At 36.5% G+C, this 25,444-nt stretch overlaps 2 protein-coding genes across 5 annotated transcripts; one reads left to right on the forward strand and one right to left on the reverse strand.

Moving 5' to 3' along the window:
• The first annotated feature begins 3,088 nt into the window (after window positions 1–3,088).
• On the forward strand, window positions 3,089–16,373 carry LOC130749135 (uncharacterized). The gene is made up of 16 exons (XM_057602432.1): window positions 3,089–3,581; window positions 3,651–3,785; window positions 5,374–5,460; window positions 5,551–5,622; window positions 6,175–6,379; window positions 7,700–7,818; window positions 8,986–9,375; window positions 9,477–9,611; window positions 9,847–9,966; window positions 10,176–10,331; window positions 12,388–12,600; window positions 12,976–13,136; window positions 13,330–13,444; window positions 13,847–13,927; window positions 14,644–14,965; window positions 15,796–16,373. Exons 1-15 carry the CDS (start codon window positions 3,453–3,455, stop codon window positions 14,863–14,865), a joined length of 2,340 nt encoding a protein of 779 aa, XP_057458415.1. The 5' UTR covers window positions 3,089–3,452; the 3' UTR covers window positions 14,866–14,965; window positions 15,796–16,373.
• A 691-nt stretch (window positions 16,374–17,064) lies between these two features.
• Window positions 17,065–23,508, reverse strand: LOC130749152 (uncharacterized). Of its 4 annotated transcripts, none has more exons than XM_057602467.1 (11): window positions 23,320–23,508; window positions 22,670–22,757; window positions 21,696–21,881; window positions 21,490–21,601; window positions 21,381–21,414; window positions 21,200–21,240; window positions 21,014–21,048; window positions 20,776–20,928; window positions 18,112–20,630; window positions 17,653–17,742; window positions 17,065–17,490 (listed from the first exon to the last, which is right to left on the reverse strand). In XM_057602467.1, exons 2-11 carry the CDS (start codon window positions 22,738–22,740, stop codon window positions 17,450–17,452), a joined length of 3,282 nt encoding a protein of 1,093 aa, XP_057458450.1. In that variant the 5' UTR covers window positions 22,741–22,757; window positions 23,320–23,508; the 3' UTR covers window positions 17,065–17,449. The 4 variants fall into 4 exon arrangements, with proteins under 4 accessions (XP_057458450.1, XP_057458457.1, XP_057458435.1 ...); XM_057602474.1 differs by having other exon boundaries at window positions 17,653–17,727; window positions 23,320–23,507; XM_057602452.1 differs by having other exon boundaries at window positions 17,065–17,517; window positions 23,320–23,507.
• Between the last annotated feature and the right edge of the window lie 1,936 nt (window positions 23,509–25,444).

Below are 25,444 nucleotides of genomic sequence, written 5' to 3' on the forward strand. Positions count from 1 at the left end.
TAACCATTAAAAAAAATGTTTTCCAGAATAATCATATTACTTTGAACAAAATAATCCTATGTGTACAGAGAAGATGCAAGGCAAAATTGATTGATAATGAGACTTGAACATTGAAACCAAACCCATTTGTTTAACTGCATTTTATTGAAAAGTTTAGACTTCCACCGTAACATCATTCAATTACCTTCCAAATCATAAGACAAAAACACGAGAACAAGTTTCTAGATCAGATTTTAATAGGCAAATAGATTCATATTAACTCACAAACATATAGGCATATTATATCATGAAATTCATAGGTTTAATTTGCTTTAAGTTTATAAATTCGAAAGAACAACAAAGCACATATTGAACAGACAACTTTTGTCAAGTATCAATAATTATGTTATCTAGCAAAGAGAAAGGAAGGTTGATCATGTTATCTATTCAACTACCAAAGAGAAAGAACATATAACATGGTTTAAGCACGAACCAAACTTTTTCAATCACCGCTTGATGATTTTGTAACTACTAATGATGAAACTCACTCTCACAATCAGTATATATTCTTTTAGAACTGCAGTTCAAAGATATGTTTTCTCTCTCACTCTGAACCTGCCTCTACACCAAGAACCTCATATATTTATAACCGCCTCCCTAGGGTTTGATGAGTCTCCCTTTGATTTACCCTAGATTTCATTCCTCATTTCCTAAATTAAATAGCATATTCTAATTATTTTTGTAGAAGATCAAATGTTTAACTAAGAAAATCTCCTAATTAATTTTAAATTGGCTAGTTTTATTTTTATTATTATTTTCAGAATTAATTAATTATTATAATTTACGAAATTATTTAATTAATTAATATTATTATAATTTTGAGTGTTAATTTTAATATATTTTAGAAATATAAGTTATATTAAATTAATATTATTAAGGTATGACAAAATTGGGTGCTGACAATAATTATACTCCATGGGCTAGAAAGGAAAATATACCAATAAGGAATGAGGAATCAGGATCCTTAAACATCATGTCACACAGTGACATGAAAGAGTAAAGGCTAAGGTTAATAGCCTTGTTTGAAATCACACGAATAGAAGTATGTATATCAAAATTAATCTTGAATGGATGCGAGGTTGGGAGGAAATCACGGCGACTTTCACCAACACCAAAGAAGGCAATCTAGTACACTCGACCTTCGGTCAACAAAGACTGAAATCGGTAAATTAGAGTCATTCTAACCAAAGCACGGATCATACAACCCTAGATTTAGTTTTTTTTAAAGCAAAAAGTATTATTAATTTGAAATCTTAAAAGGCAGTCTCAAGACAAGCAACATATACAAGCAAGGCAATTGCTGAAATAACACTAGCCAACCTTGCAAAAACCCCCATGTAACACATATATAGAAAGAACCCTCACAAAGCAAACCTCCTAGAAACAACCCACCAAACGGGGAAAGACCTCACCAAAATCCTATTCAAGAAACCCTAGAGCTTCTGCCTCCTCGATACCCAAAAACAAAGTAAAGTCCTTAAACAAAGCCAGAAAAAACCTCATAAACCCCATGAAACCATATAGATTTGGATAGAAACCAACACAAAGGACATGCCCAAGATAACATGAACAAACAACGACCAAAACCTTAAATTATAATAATTAATTAATATTATTATATTTTTTACAGTAGTTTTAATCCTTCAAAATTCTCTTAAGTCATACTTTTTCTTCCCTTCTTCACCCTCTCCTTTCCAACCACCGTCCAACCTCCACCACACAACCTCCACATCCTTCTGCCACCTCACCTAAACCCCGAACACCCCTCTTCCTCAACCATCACACTCTCATTCCAACAATTAGGTTTCACATCTTCATGGAACCACAAATGCAAGTTGCAACTACCGCCACACATACATGTACATGTAATTATATACTCAGCAATACACTCCTTCTATGGGTTTTTTTTTTTTGTACAAACATCTGGTACCCGGTCACCCTTTGGATGCCGCCAAATTCGGGATTTAGTCACAGTTAAGGCTCCTCATCCCTCCCCTAGAGTATAATGTGTGGGGATCGAACCCGAGAGATCTTCCCACATCCTGCGTTGCCAACTGAGCTACCCCTCTTGGGTTCCTCCTATAGGTTCTTGAACCAACCATTTGACAATCAGAATATTTTCTCTCAAAGATTTATAGATCTAATTTATCTTGTTGATATATGGTTTGAGGGGTTTTGATGATGATGATTATGATATTATAATTTTATGGGTTTCGGCTATTATTGATTGGTTAATTTTTATTTCATAAAATGGTTGAATGGATAATTTGATATTCCTCCCGAAAGCTCACATAATTATTAGATCCATTATGAGTTTGAGAATCATAATGTATATATTTATATTTATTTGGCTTGGCCTTAAGCTCAATTTATAAGTGTGTTGGTTTATCGTGTAAGGCCCAATTAGCCAAACCCATGATAGATGAAAATTAGGGTTAATATTGTTATATTACATATATGGCCAGGATCCTCTCATCCCCTCCCTTCTTGAACTCTAGTTGGTTTATGGTGTATAACCCAATTATCCAAACCCATTATAATTGAAAATTAGGTTTAATATTGTTATATTATGTATGAGGTCAGGATCCTCTCATCCCCTCTTGAACTCTAGCTGCGCAACCTTCCCATCAAGAGCTCAGTTTTAAAGAAGGAGGAGAATGAGAGGAAGATTTTGATCCTCGAGTGTACGTTTGTGCATGATATCAAATTACATGTAGATTATTTGAAACTGAAATCACTACCACTATGTCTTAAGAGGTAGAAAGAAGTTTAAGAGTTAGAAATTTGAAAGAAGTTTGAATAGGAGTAGAAGTTTGCTAGATTTAAAATAAATCAAATGTTACTTGAGTTGCGTTCGACTCATGAACTATTAGATTTGAGACGCCTCATGACACGTCTTGCTTGTCCCATGACACTCTAAACGAGACGTCTTCAATGTTATATCGTAACATCATCACAATTGCACAGATTCTCAAAGACACTAATCCTCATCCACACACATTAATTTTCACATGATTAATAATAATGTAATTATTATCTAATGATGATTACAAATAAAGTAGGTAATGATTATGTTTCTTTTTCCCCATATGTAGCGTTTTAAATAAAATGTCTTCTAACTATACATCTACATCGGGTGCTTACATGACTAAGACCCCCGTTTGGAAAAACAACTTAATTAAATGCTTATGATCATAAGTGACCATAAACACTTATGACATAAGCACTTATTCATAAATGTTTGGAAACTATTTGCTCCCTTCCATTCATTTTCCTCTGTCATCCAAACACACAAAAATGCATTTTCCATTCTAATTCCCAAAGGGAAAGAAAGAAAAGAGAGGGAAAGAGAGCAAAACCTCAAGGTTCTTCACTATTTCTTCACCTTGTTGTGTGTTCTTCAGTGGTGGAAGATGGAGACTCTGAAAGCTGCGATTCCAGAACCCCTGAAGCGAGTGATCAGAGAAAGCACTGAGGATGATCTTCACAGCACATGTTCCTCTCTCCACACCTTCTTCCTTCAGTTCGAGCCATTTCACCAGGTACAGCTTTTCTAACATCCCAACCAAATCCCTAGTTTTCTTGTTTCTGATTCCTTCGCGGTTTTTCAGATGGTGGCTGAATTGGCGGACCCGAAGTATGCTCTGTGCGGTAAGAGTAAGGACGCTGCGTTGGAATCCAAGCAGCTCGGTAATCAGTGCTTCTTGAATGCTGATTATGTGAAGGCGTTGGATTGCTACACTCAGGTTTGTTTGCTCTCAACAGTTTTCTCATGTGCTGTGAGTTTTATAGTGTTATTGAAAGGGTGCTATAATTGCTTTATATGTTCGACCTTTCTAATCAAAAAAGAATTGTAAATTCTAACGGTCGAGAATCAATTATTCCAAAAGTTTAAGCTTTTAGGTAAAGTAGACAGGAATGTTTATATTTCTAACTCGCCCTCTCACGCAAGAGCTCACTAGTGACTTGAAGTGTGGACACTACAGTGAACTGGCCCACCTGCCATGAGCTGAAATCCAACTTTTTATTAGAAGAATTTGGGGGCGGCTATGATTGAACTCTAGACCACTTAGTCATAGAGGCATGTCAAGAACTAATTATCCCAAAAGCTTAAGCAGTTGGGTAAAGGACACATGAATGATTGTATTTCTAAACTAACTATAAAATGGCATTCTTAAAACTGAACTGGAAGACTTTTATTTTTTTAATTCTGTTTCATTAGAACTGCTGTACTAAAGTCTAATACTATGAGTTTGTCTTATTACGGTTTTTTTATGCCATGGTTGGTTATTGGTTGCATTGCATAGAGTGACAGAGTTTGACATCAGGAGTGTGAATGGAGACTGGCAATGAGAAGCTTTCTGTTTTTGAGCAGAGGGTTCTAATACTTAGGAAAAGTTGTAAGGTAGGGGAATAGATCCTCTCCTGTTTCTCTTTGTAAATATTCAAAAAAAATTTAGATGTCCCACTGATTTAATGTTCATGAAGAGTTAGTTAGAGACAAATAGTTTACATGAAAATTAGAGGACCCATTCCAGCAAGGTATCTTTTATACTGTTATTAAGTAATTATATGGTCCATTCTTTATTTAGCCTGACTTCCGACTGCATAAAATTCAGCATTACAGTTTCAAACGGTAAAAGAGAGTCTGTAAGAAAGATTATGTCAAAGGTTATGTTGCTAGCATTTCTCTTATTTTAATTAACTAAAACAGACAAGAAAATTTAATTTATAATTTTTTTTAGGATGAATGGGCTCAGCCTGATTTAGAAAATAAATAAGTTCTGCCTAGGCTAATTTTATGGGCCAAAATATTACTCTGCCCATGAAAATTAGGGCCAGGTAAGTGAACTAGATGGACCAGGACTTTTTTTTGCATCTACTTTGGTGAAATGCAATGGAAATTCCATCACTGCTATTATGGAATATCTATTCCACCATTGTAGGGCTGTTCATTCCTATGCTAATGGCCAAATCAAACACGGGAATGGGAATGGGAATGCCATTCTGATTTCTTTCCATCTAACCAACAATGCCCTGAATCAGTTCACACTTTTTTTACTATTTAATTCAAATATGGGACATATAGAAGTAAATCATTAAGGTAATACATATCCTTTATCTGAAATTGTGTTAGATTTTTTTGTGTTAATTTTATTTCATGATTGAGTGAAGAAAGTTTGTTAAATCGTGTTCCAAAAAAAAGAATGGAAAATACAACCCAAATGTTGTACCTTTTCTTGTTTGATCAAGCAAGTCTGAAAACACTGTTAGTCATCAATACATAACTGTTCCTTACTTGCTCTCCGGCTCTCTGCTTGTAATGTGTTATAGGCATTGCGCAAGGCTCCTTTGGAGGTTGGTGGCATGGAAAATAATCTGATTGCAACATTGTATATTAATCGAGCTACTGTATTGCATGTAAGTTCCATTTTAATGTTAACTTCAAACCAAACTCACTTTTTTTTTCTAATACAAGGCCTGACATTTATGCATGTGTGTTTCCTGCAGAAAATGAATCTTTTAATAGAATGCTTGCGAGATTGCAATCGAGCTCTTCAGATATGTCCAAGCTATGCAAAGGTGAACATCAGCTTCAGGAGTTACTTATTTTTCCTCCTAATTTACTTGATTTATATAGTTACACACCATTATAGAAAGGATGCATACTTGCATTGGAATCAGGTATATTTTGATATGTGCTATAAATGTTAGCAGATTAAATCATTCACGAGTGGTCAAAAAATATCATGAGCTTCTTTTTCGTAGTAATTACTGATGGAATATGTGCAAATATATTGGAGATGTCATGATGTTTCACTTATAACCATGATAATTTTAAATCATATGTAATCTTGTTAAGTTCTCACATTGACTAGAGATATGGTCAAATAATTCTTGATAAAGGATAGAGCAGCCCTCACCCCTAAGCTAGATTTTTGGGTAGAGTCAGGCCTAACCCGAATTATAATAATTCTGGCATGCTTTCCTTCCTCATACTAGATCAGCTCTGACACAAATGAATTTTTGCAAATGTGGGTAATGTTTTATGTAGGTGGCTGGTCAAAGAATGTGGATGCAAATTTTAATTCTACTTTCTTTTCTTCTTTTACTAATTTTTTATCTTGGTCTCAGGCATGGTATAGGAGAGGTAAGGCAAATGCTTCATCAGGAAATTACAAAGATGCTATCTGTGACCTAAATGTGGCTAAGAGTGTGGAATCATCAATGAGTGGGAAAAGACAAATAGAACAAGAGCTGAAAATTATTTTAGACAGATGCAAGAGCACAAGTACAATAGGGCAAGTACAACATAAGGAGAACAGCTTGAATACAGTGGGTAAGAAGCATTCGTTGTTAAAAATTAAACAGCAAACTCCAGTAAGTCAGTAACTAGATAGTTGGTCAAGGCTTTGTTGAGTGCAGTTTTGTTATGCTTATAGCATTAAAGTTTGTCTTAAGTAACATCTTGCATTTTGAATTATTATGTTTCAATTTATGGATTATGTTTAATCCTTTGGTCAGCTTATCTTCTTTTACATTGTTTATTTGTCCTGTCATAAGGACAAATGTCTACAATTGCTTATAAATCTAGCAGACAACATTATCTTAGAATTCGGGTTAGGCTTAACTCTATTCCAAAAGCTAGCTCAGGGGTGATGATTGCTCTACCCTATATAAGGATTTATTTAGCCTTATCCTGTAGTCAATGTGAGATCTTACGCAGGGCTGGACATCTAAAGCGTGAAGTTTGGAGGATTGGACATTTATGGGTGATCCAATAAATGGATCTATGATAGGCTTTGATAGATACCATCATAACCCAAATAGGATCTTAACCCGAATCCTAAGATGGTATTAGAGCCTATCATAAATTTGTTTATTGGTTGGGCCATCCACAATTGTCTAGTCACTTCACACTCCAAATATCCATCCGTGGGCGTGAGGGCTGTGTGTTAACGTTCCACATTGACTCGAGATATGCCCAAAAATGTCTGTATAAAGGATAGCGCATCCTAATTTCTAAGCTAGTTTTTGAGGTTGAGTTAGGCCTAACTCAAATTCTTAAGATGGTAAATGTACCTTGAAACAGTATTTTGGAGTAAGGTAAGCACAGCGACCGGCCCACGATAGGTATTTCTAGGGTTACAAAGGGAGGATTGAACTATTTATTGAGGTTTAGAGCTTGAGATGTTGATTTAGCCTTGGAAGGAAAAGAGTTGCACAAAATGAAACCTGATAAAACAATTTTGATTTGAACATAAAAGACAAGAAAATGAAATCAATTGGGGTTCACTCATCAACTCCAAGAAACTTAGCCAAGGGCCCAAGACACCCTTATATATTTAAATTATGCTGCTCAACTGGACTGGAGTGAACAACTCACTGTTCTGGAGCAGAACACTTACACTTTCCCTAGAAAGCCCCTTGTTTTTATTTGGTCACGTGGCTTCTTTCATCTTTATGTATCCATCCTTGAAAATCCTTCAAAAAGGCACTTGCATTATTACATTAACAGGACCTAACTTTATCATTCATTCCCAGAATAAAATGTATGCAAATGTTTGAGATTGGCCTTTATCCTTGTATATAGAACTAAAAAATTATTTTACATGCTCTCTTGTTAAGATAGTAAGATGGTACAATGCATTTGTGGCAGGTGAGATGCCCCAAATAGAGCTACGGTGTGTCTCCATGCCTGGTAAAGGAAGAGGCATGGTGTCTTCATGTGATATTTCACCAGGTTCTTTGGTTCACGCTGAAGAACCGTATGCTATGGTAAGAAACAACTATTTTTCTCAGTAATATCATGAACTATTATTTTTTATATTGTCTGGTTTTAGCATGGTTTCATTCATTCTGCTCGGATGGTGCATAATTAGCTTTAACATTTTTCTGAAAGATATACACGACCCCTTCTCAACTTATGTTCATATTATCTTCCGCTCAAAGCAATCAGCTTCCTAGACTTAAATCGTTGCTGGTGTGTAAACCACGCTCTGTTTACAGTTCCATTTAAATAGTTACAATATACACATGTTGTTGAAAAATGGAACAAATGTTGGGGAAGAGAATAGTCAGGAAAAAGTATCATTATTTTTCTCTTTCTTCCAATTTGCTAGGAGAGAGAAAGAGAGGGGGGATGATGTTCTAATAGAAGTAATGTGAACAAAGAAATTTCACCAAAAAAGAATAAATCACAATCGTTTTTCTTTTCCTTCTCATATGCTACGGTCAAGGGAGTTTAACTTGTTTGTGTGTGTGATTGAGAAAGAGAGTGCGTGAGTTAGGTGTTCTTTAGTTAGTTAGTTAGATTAGTATAGTTGGAATAAAAAAGGTATGTTGCCTGTAAATGAGAGAGAGAGAGAGAGAGAGATTTTAATCATTTGAATGTGTGTTGGGGCCTTTGGGTATATTGGAAGGTTTGCAAACTCTTGAAGATCTGCGAGTTTGTAATAAAATACCAGTTTGTGTGTGTGTGTGTGTGTGTGTGTGTGTGTGTGTGAGAGAGAGAGAGAGAGAGAGAGAGAGAGAAATAGAGGAAGATAATGACCAGAGAGATTGGGGAAGAAGTTAATGAATACAGAGAAAATTACACTATCTTACAAGTTTAGGGAGTTAGTTACTTCGATTGGAAGCACAAGGAGGTAAATTGCCAGTTATCTGTGCATTTTTTTTTTCAATACATGAACCATTTCAGTGAACTGGAGAGTCCTGACCTCCTTGGAATCGTAATCAACAGTCAGATTTCAAGTTGTAAACCCAATTAATATCAAAGCAAATTCATGCTTGTCACCTATATCATCCGTAAGAGCTTTCTTATTAGCTATTCTGCCAGCAAATAAGGACGTGAATGACTTTGTTGCTTATGTATTCGTTTTCCAAAAGGGAATGCCAACTTATTTTGGCAGGTTAAATTGATATATGTATTTTTTTCCTTTTCAGATAATATTAAGGCAATGCCGGGAAACTCATTGCCATTATTGCTTGAATGACCTACCTGCTGATAAAGTTCCTTGTATTTCATGTTCAATACCATTCTATTGCTCCCGCCAATGCCAGATACGGGCAGGTGGGAAAACATACAGGGATTACCCAGAAGATAATGGTATTATTAAAAACTTACCCATTGATCTTGTAGAATATGCTGCTGAGATTATTCAGGAAAATGAGTATGAACAAGGGATTGAGGATATAACTGAACATAAGCATGAATGTCAAGGTGTACACTGGCCTGCCGTACTACCGGCTGAGATAGTTTTGGCTGGCCGAATACTAGCAAGATTTTTGTCAAAGAGCACATCTGAAGATACTACAAAGTTTGTGGAGAAGCTGGTATGTTTTAAATGTATGTAGCTTTTCACGTCAGCTGATTGTGTCATTGTTATTTATTTATGAGGAGCTGGATGCTTATGGCTTATATCCCTCTTATGCAGGAGCTTTCTCATTGTTACAAACATATGCCATCTGAAAGCAAATTGGATTCTCATATATACGCCGTTGTATTATTATATTGTCTTCAATATTCTTATGGAACTATGTTTTCCATAGATGGGGTCTCTTTGTCACAGGTTGTTTTTACACTCGTGTGTGTGTGTGTGTGTGTGTGTGTGGATATATATATGTTTCTGTTTGTATTTCTATTCATAATAGAACCATCGTTTACCATGTGTAGTAGAATATTTTTCCAATATGACAGGGCATGCATTTTTTTTAAAGAAAACAGTTTATGTTGATATTTTCTTGTTTTTTGAATCATTAAAATAACCAACCATATTTAAGTTTCATCTTCTTTTGTCAATGCAGGTTGTCATAATTATTTCACAAATTAAAGTGAATTGTATGACTGTTGCACGTTTAAAATCAATAGACACTCATGGACTATCAGATCAGTCCCACGTACAATTGACTAGTAATGTGGAACAGGTACTTGCTTTGCTTTTCATATCTTTTATTGCATCAGTTTTGTTTCTTATTGATATTTTCTTTTGCTTGTGCTGTAGTTACGGACATGTGAACATCACAAGTCCTGCTATTATAGTTTAGACATTGTTGGTGATGGTGAATTGGTGATCTTTTCTATTTTACTACTATATGCTTGGTGATTCTGAGTCATATTCTGTTATTTCTCTCAGGTCAGAGTGGGTAAAGCTATTTATAGAGCTGGCAGTTTATTCAACCATTCTTGCCAACCAAATATTCATGCATATTTTCTTTCACGCACTCTCTATTTACGAACCACAAAACTTGTAGCACCTGGGCATGAGCTGGAATTGTCTTATGGTCCACAGGTAACTTCTTTTTGGTAATTAAAAACTGTATTTCATAAAACTCGTAAACTTTTGGGTGTGAGCATTTTGAATTATCTCCATACTTTTTCTTGATAAAGAATGTCAGTGATCAAGCATCCCTAATACATAAGCTTGCTTTATTTTTATTTCAAATGTGCTTCCTTGCACAAATTCCCTTTATGCTTGATGCATAAATAAAGCAGAGGCTCACCAGATTTTGTACTGAAATATTAATTCAATTGGAGCAGTGGGTTTGCTTGGAACAAGTTCTGACAACGTGATCGAAAAGGCTTTGCTGCCTTGTGAACAAACCTCTTCCAAAATCTTGGGAGAGAAAAGGAGGATCATGAACTTTGAGGTGTATTTTTACTAGGATAGGCAAAAGTGAAGCTCCAAATTATTATAGGTTGATATGGTCTGTGTTCTGATATATAGCATGAACACTTATTTTATACAAAGAATTAGATCAAGTACTGGTGTTGTAAACTTGTAACTACTAACACTAGCCCAAGTCCTCTAATAAAAGATTCTTGCAACAGTAGATGAGGGGTGGAAATAGGTCATACCAGACTTCGCATGAATAGGCTTGACCTACTTAATAAATTTAAGGTGCCTTGGATATTATCTGTCACAAGCTATTTTTTAGGCCTGACATGGCCTTTTTGAAAGCTTAGCCTAGCTTTCTAAGGCCTTTATATGTGTAAATGGGTCAGCGGGCTTATAGGCTAACATGCTAGTATATACTAAAACAAGCCTATTTAATAGGCCAATGGACTTATAGGCTAAGATATTCTAAAGCTCGGTCTATATGTATTTTGATTGTTAGGGTATTAGAGATTGGACTTGGAGTTTCTATATTCTAATTTTGATTAGTTGTCTTGAGATGATATTTAATTACTTTATTTTAGTTTGATAATATTGACATGTTATTATTACAAACACATTAATATTGTAACATTACATATATTTTGATTTTTAATTTAAATATTGTATATAATGAAGATATTATATATAAAATTAATGAAGATATTATTATTTGTGTAAATAGGCTGGCCAATTAGGCTTTCTAGGCTATTTTATAGCCCTAAGCCTGTTCTATTTAATTGAATAGGCTTTGTAAAAATATCGAGACTAGCTTTTTTACTAAACAGACCAGGCTAGGCCAGGCCATAGCCCTTGTTGGCGGCCTGACCTGTTCCTCTCAACCCAAGATCCTCATAGAAAAAGGGAGTCATCCCCGACTTAAATAAAATCAAAGGATAAATGGAATGATACAGCTTTGAAATGAACTTGCACTCTTCTATAGACTCAAGTAGCATTGAGCTAAAGCTTTATACAAAACAATTTGAAGTGATTTCAATAGCTTTTTGTAGGCTTTTATAACTCAGACTCTTAGAATTTGGGTTAGGCCTAACTCTACCCCAAAAGCTAGCTCAGAGGTGAGGGTTTCTCTATCCTTTATACGGACTTATTTGGTCATATCTATAATCAATATGGGACTTTTCAACAATATCAAACCTCCCTGGTTATAGGAATTTTATCTGTTATCACATATTCACATGGTCCTCTCCTTCCTCAGCATTAAAAAAAAAAAGCAAAACCTTGGAAGGAAAATGGTTTCTGGTCGAACCATGGATACAAATAAGTCCAGGGTAGGTTCAAGAAGGGAAGGCCTTACTGGTGTATACCTCTAGGTCCTAGTTCACTAAAGCTTAGTTGCAATCAGGCAGGAAACATTGTTGATGGAGAGGGGGAGTTAGTTGTAGAAACAGAGTATAGAAGAGAGGGAATACATGTGGTATAATTAAAAAGGCAGAGGGAAGGGGAGTAGTCAGTTAGTTCATTTTCATCACAAAGCGTGGGCCAAGGGAATTATCCCTGGCTGGTAGAAGCTACTGCTCTTCATTCTCTGTAATTCAGCTCTGATTTTTCTCAATTCAATTTCATATATGAAAGGAATTATTTCTTTTCCTATTAGTGTCCTCAGGCGTTCAACTGTCAAGTTTGCTATATATATGCCTTGTTCAATTGTTCAATATACACTTTTGTTTTGCAGGTTGGGCTGTGGGATTGTAAAGATCGCCTTAAATTTCTCAAAGAAGAATATGCGTTTCATTGTCAGTGTACTGGTTGTTCAGAAGTCAATCTATCTGACATTGTCCTGAATGCTTTTCATTGTGCCAATTCAAATTGTTCTGGGGCGGTGTTGGAAAGCAGAGTACTTGACTGTGAAAAGCAGAAAATCAGACACTCCCCTGCTGCTGACAAAGTAAGCCGTTTTGAGGAGCATCCATAAATACTAAATCACTACTGTTCTCTACTTTGTAAATGTTTGTGTGCTTTATTCAAAATGTGTGTTATACCCCAAATTGTCTTGATTCTCTTGAAGTCACATCAACAATGTGAAAAATTGAGATGCATAACATTCTCCTATGTATCTGAAATAGTAATACTAAGCAACTTACTTACACCATTTTTCACTTTTTCCAGAGCTCTGAAAACGTCTGCATAACCATAAATTAATTTCAGTTGTGTTTTGGTAGTCTTTTGATCCATCCATATTTATGGAGCTCTGTACTCTGCTTTTCAACAAGCATAATGGGTTTGAGCTATTTTCTCCCTTTAAACCCCTTTACTCTTTCAGGTTGACAAGAATGATGACATTTATGAAGTATGCCGTCATGCATTCAACCAAAACAATGCCTCCATTCATGTTCAACCTGGATACTGTTTGAAATGTGATTCTTACTCTGACCTGGAGTTTTCACGTGCCGCGGTTGATAAAGCCTTAATATGCATAAAAAGGTATAGACTGTTCATGTTGGATCTTCTTAACTGCATCCTGAACTACAGCTTTATCTTACCTATGAACTCAAATAGTTCCTAGTTTGAGGCTAGCTAGGTAAATCTTCCAGTTTAAATCCTGCATGAGCTCTAATTCAATAATAGATGGCTGCTTAATTTGAACAGTATATATCCTGAAATATGGAAATGACAGGTTGCAGGATGTGATACTGTCAAAAGAAATTGCAAATACTTATATTTCAGATGCTCTGAGATCTCTTCATTTACTGAGAGGAAAGTTGCATGCATGCAACAAGCTCGTTGCAGAGGTGAGTTTCAGCTTCATTTATTTTAATTTTGATAAATTCAAAATTAATCGATACTTCATTTAGTTACTCCATTTTGCTTAAGAATGTTTTTCAAATTATATGTAGTTGTCACCTATGAATGTTTGATTGACATCATGTAAGGGAATAGCCTTTTTCTTTTCTTCCAAAAGCTCTCTCCTCAAGTTTGGATAAAAGCTTTTCTGAACTCAATATGTTTATCCAAAGACACAGTCGTCAATGATCGTATTGGTGACTCAATGTTTAATAGTTTATACAAAGCTATTGACGATTTAAGTGTCCAAGACTATTAAAGGGCATAGACTATGATAAACGAACAAGGTCTCATGTCTTTAATATGATTATTTAACTTCCATTTCCCTGTGCATGATCTGCTGCATGCAGGCAGAAGACAACCTTGCCCAGGCTTTTTGTTCAGTGGGAGAATTACAATTATCTCTAGATCATTGTAAAGCATCTATCCAGGTAAGACTCTTCTCAATAAGCCTACTATCTTAAAGATTTGCTTGTTTCTGGCTTTCTGCCATTTTGCAAAAGCAAAAACAAATGGGTGGGGGAGGAGAGATTTGTGTTTTTGACATATTTGCTACGATTCTTTCTGTATAGATAGAAATTTTCAGTTATCAAGGACCTTTTTTCAGTAGTAGAAATTTAAATAGTTGTCAGTGGATCTCATTAAATTGCCCCGCTAATCATGGTTGCATTGCTCAATGCTATAATGGGCACTATGCTATTTGGATCTAAGGCATGTAGCCCAGTAGAGAGGGGAAGGAAAAGAATGGAGTGATGCTACATTCGGGATAGGGTGGAAGCCTGATATAGTATGCTCTAACTATGCTCCACATATTTGATATGTTCTTTGGAATGAGACATGAAGGTATGTCCTGGCAAGAATTTAGGTGACCTGTGGTGAACTGGAAAAAATGAGGGTCCTTCAGTGTGCATATTAGGTTGTGAGAATTTTATTGTGGGAATATTGATGATTGCAATGGCAGATTAATTGTCAATCAGTTTAGTCTTGTAGCGCCATGAGCGTAAACATTTTGTGTTGATTATGCGCTTGTTCTATTCTCTGGCTTTTCTTCATGTAAGCTTTTCCAATATGGCTTGTTATCAAATTGACTAGAATTGCCATGTAATACTGATAATTCTATTATGATTCATTCTTTCATGTATGGCAGATTCTGGAGAAACTATATGATCCTGGTGATATTGTTATTGCTTATGAACTTGTGAAGCTATCTTCCATCCAGCTTTCCTTGGATGATGCTACTGCTGTGGACAGCATTAGTCGAATAGGTGATATCTTCTCACGTTATTACGGTCTTCATGCAGACTTGGCCTTCCCCTATCTTCAATACCTTAGGGAGAAATTGAGAAATTTTCAGCAAAGTGAGCCATAAAATGATAGGAAAAGATCTCTAATCACAGCTTAAATGAAAAGTCATTTCATATGAAAGATCTACGATGACCTCAAGAAAGATTACTCAAAGCTCATCCAAGGTGTGTTCTTCATTTCTCTCTCTTAGGGTATTCTATATAGATAAATTCAAATTGAAATGAGAGATGTATTTGAAAGATTGGCTTAATCTATGTTGACGGGATTTAATAATTAATACAAAATAGGAGAGATGGGTTATGCATAACTACTTTTCATGACATACCTTTGGTTGTCTCCGAAATTTTTTAATTGTAGTAAGTTTTAACTGCTTGTACTAAAAACCAGATTGAAACATTTTTTCTCTTAATCTAGTTTCATGATAATGGGGAGAAATAAACCTAAGAGAAGTAAGCACCAGAGATCATGCAACTGTGGTAATTATATTTTATGTGGTGATTGTTAGCATAAAAGAAGATAGAGAAGGGGGGGGGGGGGGGATGAAAAGCTATAGAAATAGATTTTTTACACTAGCAGCAATGATGGATTGGCTCGCAAGACTTTCACATTCTTTCTAGTTATTGATTTTTTTTCCGATAATTTTTTCTAGTTATAGATATTCAGAAGGAAATATACTCAAGTTCTATATATTATTTTATACTGATATGAATTATTACTAAGGGTAAAATATGATTTTACCCCCGACTCGTACACCTAAATCTAAAAGGTCCCCGAAAAAACATTTCCTCTTCTTTTGTCCCTGAAAAATTGTTTGATTTAAAATGGTCCCTATGATGTCATAAAGCTTATGTGACATTTTTATTTATCAATAATCAGTCCACATAGGCGACCACATGGAACAAAGTAGGATTAAGTAGCTATGTTCTATCTTACCACAGAATACCTTCAAATTTTTCTGAAGCTGATCATTGTTGATTGTGCTTATCTCAAGCAGAAACCGTACAGAGACATTTTCAGGTTGCTGGTTTTCCAGTATGCTTTGGATATTTGGGACGCGGCCCAGGCTCACAGGCAAGATAAAAGGTGAATGGCAAATCACGCTCTAGTACACGAATTGATGACTTGGGAGCATGCATACTCGTCTATATTCTATAGTTATTGTGCCCAAAGGATAGGGGAAGGATGTTATGTATGTAGAAAGAGAGATTTAGCAAGTCCAGTTTTGCATATTATTGGACACTTGGGAGTGGGGATATTCAAAGTTTCAAACATGGACACTTCCTTATTTTTTGGGTGATGTGAGTGTTTTAGATGTTTTTAATCTTTTACCCCAAGGGGTTTGGCGTAGTGGAAGCATGCTAGGTCCGGAAGGCTTGAGAGTGTGTATAGGGTACTCCACAAGGAGGTTCCTGACTCGATTTCTAGTGAAAAACATCTCCTTGGGGAAGAGTTTTACCATTTTGCTATAACCTCTAGATTGTGAAGTTTCCTCTCCACTGTTTTTGTGGAGTTTTAGATGGGTGGAATACTAGTACAATTTTTTTATAAATTATTCAATATACTTTTTTATAATTGGTTTATTTTTTAAAAATTAATATGCGTAGTTTGAATTGGCACATTTTGGTAGTTCATATTAAAAATTGATTCAACTTTAGTTCTTAAAAACTTGTAAAAACCATTTGGTTTTAGTTTAGCTAATTACCTAAATTATAGTTGATAATTTAAGTTTGGGTAATCTTTATAACAAATAGTACTCATGGTTTCTCCCCATCAACTATCCATCAATTGTTGTAATTATTTTAATTTATGGAAACGTTATCAATGTAATAGTTGTCATTTTGTAAGTCATAGTCATGCAATAATCATGTTTACAACCAAATCATGCACACTTGTTGCACTAATCATTAATTATTGATAATAAAATGGTTAACAATAACTTGAATAGTACCTACCGATTCAGAAATTGCAGCAATTCTTGGTCTACATAAGGAGATGCTAAACGTAATGAATCTATAATTTTTGCCTTGAGATCTTTTGTAAGCCCTTCTTTCTCAACCTTTAAATAAAATTTTTGTTTTCTTATATTCTCTTCTCCCACTTGCCCACGTGCTGTATTTTTTCCACATATGCAGTACTGTTTTCAAAATCAGTTAAATAATGTCAACTTTTATTTTTCGTCGGCGGAAAGATGCGAAGACTCTTTAGGAGTGTTCCACGAGGGTCACGGGTACAAGCTATGAACAACGAAAAAAATAGGAGTGACAACTGACAACTCCAATTTAGTTATCTACAATGATCAATAATATGATGTAACAGCACCATACGATGAAATGAACGTTAACAACATTATAACAAAGAATCCAGCTATACGAAAATTTCCTAAGAGGAGGCCTGATGATTTTGACATATAATAATTTTAAGGTAAAGAAATAAAATAGAGCGACACAATTAACTGAATTTACAACATTCCACCATCCCCACTTAACTATCATCAATCCGCTGGAATTATTTATGATTTGGTGGCACTTGTTGATGTAAGACATAGCATGAGAAGTAGGGGGAAAATCCATGCTAGACCTGACATGAACATGAACATGTTCTGGTATGGTGGCAAAAGTCAATAATCTTATGAGTTCCCCATAATAGCATTATTGAAACTTCGACTCGGAGGGTTTGCTTCCCCTAAAAGCTGAAAGAGAAAAGAATGACCTTGATGCTGGAACATGAACAAGCAGAAGAAATCACACAAGGAATTAATAAGGATCACCACTAGTCAGAAAAGGGAAAAAAGTTGTACGATTCTGAGCACCGAAATCATATTTTCAAGGCTTGACCAGGAGTGAAGACTAACCTCTTGGGGCCGGACCAGTACTTGAATCCCGGCCGCCTTGCGTCCTTTGATAACCCTTGCCATCATCGCTGTTTGCTGCATGGCAGAGAACTATACATAATAAGAATATTGACATGAGGAAAATATTTCAATCCGAAACTAGAATCTTTTTTATTTCACTCCCTATTATGTTCCTAGTACCAAAGGCTGCTATAGTTTAGAGTTTTCAGAAGTTTAACCAATGTATGCCCCCCTCCCCCAACTAAGCTAAATCACAGATGCTTCCAGCTAAAATAAGCATCATGTAATAGAACATGAGCACAAGGCACGCATCAAATGTTTGAGCTTTTTAAGAACATGTTAGGGATAAAAGAGACAGCCAAAGTTTAATGCAATGCCGTCAGGAAAATAAATAGAAACAGAAAGGCAACAAGAGGAGCAAAACAAGGGAGGAAATGTAGTAGATAAGTTTACTAGTACCTGAACTTTCATATCCTTCATGTACTGAACTTTTTGGTTGCCCATAGCTTTTCACATTAAGTGCAGCCTTTCTCAGTAGATTGTCAGCATTCCTTCTATTTGAATTTTTCAATTCCTCAGCATCATCCTCTCCTTCAGAAAAAACAGATGGACTAGACCAGCCAGTAGAACCAGTATCGCCCTTGTTCTTCCGAGCAAATTTCAAGAGTCTTTTCAGACCTTTGGGCGCATCTTTTTGATAAATCATGGCAGGAGGATTCTCAGCATTCCCCCACTCACTAATGTCTGGTTCACTGCATTCTTCTTGAAGCATCTGCGACAGAGAATGACGAACACGAGGACTAGCAGATCCTTCCGGGGCAGTGTTGGCCAGAGATGCAGATTGGAATGTGCTATCATCACATGGCTTGGGCGGCTCCAGATCCTCTTCAGTCTCAACCCAGGCAGAAGGTGAAATGGTTGATTCTTCTTCATTTCTTACATTCAACTTCAAGGAAGATTCTTCTACATCTGTAAATACATTACCATCAATAGCACCCTGGGCTGAGTTCTCTGACTCACCATACACCATGTCATTGTTTATCTGATTCTGAGGGCCTGGTTCTGCAGCAGCATTTTGATGACAAGGCATCTTCGTGTCCCCATCTGAATGCTGACTGACCAAGTCAGAAGTATTGACAACCAACCCACTTTCTTGATCTTCAATAAGATCTTCACTTTCTCTTTGAGATTCATCCAGTTTCAGAGGACTCTTTTTCTTGTTAAGATCACCAGTAACATTAACCACCCGAGAACCCTTACGTAGAAATGGTTTTGATTCCAATGGCACTACACTGCTTTTCTTGGTTCCCTTGTTAACTAAGCTAGTCTTTGAAGGAACAGTTTCTCCAGGAGCTTTCGTCACTTTTGCTTTGACTGCCTTGCTCTTGCTTGGGGCAATTGGCTGCTGCTTCTCATTCATGGTTTTGAGGCTCCTGACTTTACTGGCCTGAATTTCTTTCTCATTTCTGCTTCGTGGCTGAGATTTTTCCTTCTGAGATTTTTCCTTCTGGGGGCTTGGTTGGGGAACAGATGATGTTGGCACTGGTTTCCGGCGTGTCGGGGTGCTGCTAGCAGATGAAACTCCACCACGAGCATTAGCAGGGGATATCCCAGCAGCCCTTGGTGAAGGCGTTGCTGACCAAGACTTGCGCGTAGCAGGCATTGATGACGACCTAGCCTGCACCTTTTTCGTAACTGAAGGTTTAGGGGTTTCCTTTGGGGAATTTGCAGGCTGGGGTGAACTTCTAAGAGATTTTTGGGGTAACCTTGGAGAACTTTTTTTGTTTGCACTCACATTTTTGGACAACATTTCAGCTTTCCTCTTATCAAGTAGTTCCTGCATTTCTCGAAACTGTGTTTCCTTTTCTACTCGTTTTCCAGCCTTCTCTCCCCGAAGTTTTGCATCCCTTTTCTCCTTATAATTATCATAAGACCCTCCTCTTTGTTCAAACGAAATATTCTTGTTTTTGCTGGGCTGGGACTTTCCAAATAAAACAGGCTTACTTTCAACCATTTTCTTAAGAATCTGGTTGAACTCTGCTTGCTTTCGTTGATTCCATTCTGCTGAGGCTGCTAATTTTTTGGCAATATCCTCTCTTACTTTTGGATCAGTTTCATCTTGATTATCTACACTAATAGAACCTATATTTTCCTGCCCTTCTGGTTTTATATCGAGATCAGTGATCTCGTTGTTTTTGTGACTTTCAGAAATAAAATCAGACCCCATTCCTACTTCTGAATTCTGAGGATGCTCAGCATGTACATCATTGGAAGTCACTGGATCAGGATCTTCAGGAACATTTTCTGGCTCGCCCTGAACTGAGGTTTCCCCCATACCTGAACTCCATCTTCTCAAGACAGATTTATTTGTACTAACAGAAACATCTGCCAATGATTTCCTCTTTTGAATATCTGTAGATTGATCCCGCTGTTTGCTTTCAAAAAGACTGATGGCAGCTTGCACAGTTATCCTCTTTACATCAATTTCTGACTTCTTATGGGGTTGTTCTGATACTTCCCCTTCACAACCATTTTCAGAAGTATCGTTATAAGATATTGGTCTCTCCCTACCAGGAAAATAATTGAGACTCTTGATAGTTAATGCAGCAGCTCTGCGGGGTCCAGCTTTTCCTATTTGTACCCTTCGCATTGGGGATGCTGATCTTCTGGGTGTTATAGATCTTGTTAGAGATCGACTTCTCTCAGCAGATGTTTGATCCCTATCACTTGAGTCAGAAGATTCCTCACTTTCTGTTGAATAGTTTCTCTCAACTTGAGCAGCTTTAGCAGGTGAAACACTGTACTTGACTGGAGTATCTGAATGTGATGATTTGGATGTCTGTAGGTTTTTAACGGCCCTTTTTGCATCATCATGCGTCACATGACTCACATCACTTGCAAGTGAGGTAGTTTCATTATTCAGGGGATCAACATCCTGGCTCTTTTGGTTTAGCTTTATAAACTTGCACAAAGATTGCCTGAGAACATAGACACAGTGAAGGGAAATGTGCTTAACAACATTGCATGTCCTTAGTATGAGGAAAAAGTATATAAAGCGCAATCTTGTACTTGCAATCACACATTCTGAGAGCTAATTAACAAATAAACATGTCTGAAACTTACTCTATATTAGTGGCACCAAAATGCTGACAAAAGTTTGCTAAATAAGCCATATCTTTAAGGGAGCATTTAGCACCAGTAGCCTCATTAAAAGTCCCAGCTAACTTGTTGTTCAAAGCTGTGAGTCTTAGATCCATTGCTCGTAACAATTCATTCCTGGCAGCATATTTTCAGAAAGCTTAATAGTGGGTGCAGCCAATCTATATCTGCTAAATGTAATGTAATAGTCACAAGAACATACTTTGATGCGTCGGATGTCATAATATTAACTTCAGGCTGTACATATGCAATCCATTGTTAGTTAAATATAATGTAATGTAACTAGGTAAAACTAAAACCATATAATTGAAGAAGTTAATAAATTGGTACTAGTGTGGATGGATTTGCAAAGTGAACCCACTCTACAGTATTGGAGAAAAGGAATTACTTTGGTCGTTGGTGCGTCACTGTGCAAGCTGCTGTTACCATCTGTTAGTAGTGGGAAATACAATTAAAATCAATGGAAATTCAGAGAACCATGAAAAACCACTCTCTACTGTCAACTCAACTCAACGTAAGTCAAACCAGATGGGCATGCAAGTATAATAAAAGAATTTAGTAAAAATTACCTCTTTCCTCACTTTCAAGATGACCCTGACGGTCCTGATTTAAAAAAACAACTATCAATCAGAAGCTAAACACATCCAGTTTTGATTTACTTGAGAGATAGAGTATCACCTTTCCATATAAAGAAGCATGGAATTTTTTTGAATCCTCCAACTTAGACATCTCATCCAAGATAGTATTGATGACATTTATTAAATCTGGTGAACTAACAACATGCAGGAACCTGAGATGCAAAATAACATCAAAGCTAGTAAGAATTTCCTATATAAGTAAAATGAAAAGGAAAAATAAAGAATAAACCACCCTTTGATAGAAACCTTTTAACAGTTGCTTTAGAAAACCATTCAGCACCATGCAGATTTTTGGGTAATTTGAGATCAAAGTTTGCATCAAATCCCTTAGCACACAAATCACTAATTTCAGTTACATGTGGCGACAAATGTTCCAAAAGTCCAGCAGCCACTTTCTCGAATTGTTTCCCCTTGCAGACACATGCCTCATACCTATCCACCACCATGGAGGGCAATTAGTAAATATCCAGTAAAAGCAGACAACACATCCCACATTCATATTCAGAACATGTTCAGCATAAAGCTATTCAATGCACAATTGGATCTACTGAAGGAAGAACATACTAGCAATGGATACCATAATATCCATAAGAGAGTGCATAACTACAATGGTCAAGCTTATGAGACAAGTACAATCCTGCTCCTAACGACATCTTACAACTTCACCGCTAATTTTTTGGTCTGGGACCCTTGTTATCCGGAAATTATATTGGACTTTGACTAATTCTAGTCAAGCTGGGATCAACCTATGCCTGTTTTTTCTGTTCATGTAAGGGGAACTAAGCTCCTAGAAACTTGGACAACAGGCGCCAATACTTGAAAATTATATGAGTATGTATTATACACACCCAAAATAATTATGTTTATTGATCACTGACAAATGTTGTATAGAAATAGAAGAAGAGAAAACAAAATGATGGAGGATAACTAATGAAACGCGACAAACTCATTCAGAATGAAGGAATCTTGACAAATTTTGCTTTGCTTTGCCATAATAATTCAAATGGGAATTTTGCAAGAGAATAGACCCAGTTTTGAAATTATTCAATATAGATTTGAAGAAGCTGATTCCTTGGTTCCTTCATTTCATTCTCAATAGTCAAGCTATGGAAATACATGTCTGGCAGCAAAGCAAGACCCCTTCCAACAATGTTTTTACCATACATGTATAGTCTAGTACTATTTCATCAATCCTAACTCTACAAAGAGTCATAGCTAACCTGTTTTGATTCGGAAAAATCTGAATCGAAGCGTAATCCAAAGGTGCACCAGCATGAATAGCATCCCCCATTTCCAAAATCTAAAAACCTGAAAGGAAGAAAGTATTAAACAAACCACATGCTAAATTTCACTCTGAACTTGTTCAATACACTGAATGGCAGCAAGTGAGAACTAATCAGCAGCAATCAAATCCGTGCAACTAAATCACACTTCACCATCAGAAAACACTAAAAAACCTAATCATACGCAACCTAAATGCGTAGAAACTAAGCTTCTGCAACTTCCAAGTGACTAAACACACTGTAAAAGTAGCAAAAAATAGAAAAACTAGAGTAATGCTCCTTTAAAAAAAAGCGCAAAAGGAAAAGAAAAAGGTTATGCAACAAGATGCAGTAAGAATCGGAAAGTAACAACCAGATCAATGAATGCATTGAAGTCAGATCTAGCAAGAAACCAAACCAACAATCTCTATTTAAAAACAAGAAATCGCGGGAGTAAATTGCAGTTAAGCAGATTAGGAATGAAATCTGCGATTGTTGAAATACGGTGAAAGCTTCCAAATTCGAAAACCAATGGGAATGGGAATGGAACAAGAAAACAGGAAAATGCATTGAGAGGAAAGTGAGAGAGAGGGTTGGTTTGAACTAACTGTTTGAGATCTGAAAACGAGTTTTGTGGTTTCTGATGCAGAGGGAGAGAGAGAGAAGATGAAGGTGCGTGTCTTCAATTTGAATTGAATGTGGGATGAGCAACGAGTGATGAGTGAGGAGTGAGTGAAGGAAGAAAGAAAGACAAAGTGGTTCGAGTTGTGGTCCGCAGTGGGAAAACTAAACTAATAGTAATGCACACAACACGTTACACACTCCCCACATACATCAAATATGCTTGCTTTGTTCTTCAACCGCGTGCCTCTCACGCTCCCACAACCTCTTTTTTTTTCTTGTGAGCATCTATGGTATTCCGGACCCGGGAGGAGTGTTATTAACATTCATTTTAACACTAATTGGGGGTTTGATTCTCAAATGATGTGTGTGGAGAATGATTTATTAAAAAGTCATATTCACTTGTTGTTCATAGAGATATATCTCAATGAATTGTAACTGGTAAGAGAAAATATTTTGTTTTGGTTCGACATATAATTCTATATGGAATGAAACTATATCAATTTAGTTAAACTTCCCCCCCCCCCCCATCTATTGAAAAAAATTGCATAATTTTGAGATCTTGAGTATTAAAGGGATTGGTCTTATGGTTGTCGGTCATGGAGATATCATGCAACAAGAGACACACCGTAACACTCAATTTTTAACATTATCCATTGTATTGATAAAAATAGGCAAGTCATACAAAATTGGAAGTGAGACATTTTTGATGAATTTCACATCAATTTCAGTCAATAGAATGAAGAGTGTTCAATAAAAAGTGTTATAAAGAGTGTTGCTAATATTTTCATCAAATCCAAAATAATTTTATCCTAGGAGAAAACATCAACATTTACATAATGATGGTGCTAATTTTTTCTATTGAAGTTGTTTTATGGGAATTGTTATTCAGACCCTCCACAGCTATTCAGACCCAAGGAATTTTCTGAAACCTGAAATTACCCCTTTCGAACGCACCCTTGTAGTGCGTGTCTATCGCACCTACTCATGGAGCGACGTAGACGCACCTTGAACATGCGTTTCCAGCGCATGTTGAAGGTGCGATTAAGCAGTGTCAGAGTTGATGCCCCAGTGTCTGACTGTACATAGGAAAGGCACATATACGCCCTTAGTGAAGTGCGTTAGTCGCGTCGTTACAAAGTGTGTGATATGATTCGCTCTTTATAAAGGCGTTACCATCGCACACTGAGAGTGCGTTGGTCACGCAGTTCCATAGTGCGAGATTTTGCAGAACATTGACAGAAACAAACAGAAACTCCAACAGAAACAGAAACTTTAACACAACAGAAACAGAAACTAAGTTACATTATAAACTTCAAGTTAAATCTTACATTATAATCTGTCATTGATACATTACAACTAATATGAAAATTTGCAAATGGACTACTACAACATCACGAAACTAATCTTCAGCAAGATTTATGATTCTATCGACCTTATGTATGTCTACATTTGCCTCTCGGGAGAGTTTGTTGAATAGGGCCATGCGATCCAGGTATGGTAGCTGCCAACCACGAGCTTCAACAGTACAATAATACATTCATTGTGGATTAACCGTTGGCAAAGGAAAGTCACTTGAAATAAGCACCTACAAAATGATCAATTATATTGTTAAGTATCTGATAAAGTTCATGTAATGTTAGATAAATTCATACTAAATGTAATATTGATCAATACCTTCACCCAGTGGTTGTTGTTGACAAGAAGTAAATATAAAATCTGGTGCTCTGACGGATGTAGCACTGGACCGGTGAGAGGGAAGTAGGTGGCGCCCCCCCCCCCGATTCGACAAGGTCACGAACACAACCTGGTACATCATAACAACAATGTGGCCCATATCCGGCACGCATAACCACTTCTCCTTCGTTGCAAACTCATTTGGAGCAAGATGCAAGGCTTGTAGTACTTTTTCGTAATGTTTGTCGATGCCATACATACCATATGTAAGCTCCTTTATCATGTCTTCTCGGACTTGACACCAATTTTGTTGTGGTCGCCACGTACTACAGTCAACCTCCACAAACCATCTTCTGATGTGTATCTCGCCTTGAGCCTGAACGGGCAATCACATTTCTTGGTTCCTGTCCTCTTCCGCACCAACACAGACTTGTA

The sequence above is a fragment of the Lotus japonicus genome, chromosome 1, assembly GCF_012489685.1.
Source record: "Lotus japonicus ecotype B-129 chromosome 1, LjGifu_v1.2".
Lineage (NCBI taxonomy): Eukaryota > Viridiplantae > Streptophyta > Magnoliopsida > Fabales > Fabaceae > Lotus > Lotus japonicus.

What these genes read in the sequence shown, in the direction of transcription:
- LOC130749135 (XM_057602432.1), top strand. Translation starts at nt 3,453, where the DNA reads ATGGAGACTCTGAAAGCTGCGATTCCAGAACCCCTGAAGCGAGTGATC. An exon ending in CGTTGGATTGCTACACTCAG is followed by an intron (nt 3,786 to 5,373) that starts GTTTGTTTGCTC and finishes AATGTGTTATAG; the next exon opens with GCATTGCGCAAGGCTCCTTT. An exon ending in CAAAGTTTGTGGAGAAGCTG is followed by an intron (nt 9,376 to 9,476) that starts GTATGTTTTAAA and finishes CCTCTTATGCAG; the next exon opens with GAGCTTTCTCATTGTTACAA.
- LOC130749152 (XM_057602452.1), bottom strand. Translation starts at nt 22,740, where the DNA reads ATGGGGGATGCTATTCATGCTGGTGCACCTTTGGATTACGCTTCGATT. An exon ending in TTTGGTGCCACTAATATAGA is followed by an intron (nt 20,631 to 20,775) that starts GTAAGTTTCAGA and finishes CTATGTTCTCAG; the next exon opens with GCAATCTTTGTGCAAGTTTA. An exon ending in TACTGGTCCGGCCCCAAGAG is followed by an intron (nt 17,518 to 17,652) that starts GTTAGTCTTCAC and finishes TTCATGTTCCAG; the next exon opens with CATCAAGGTCATTCTTTTCT.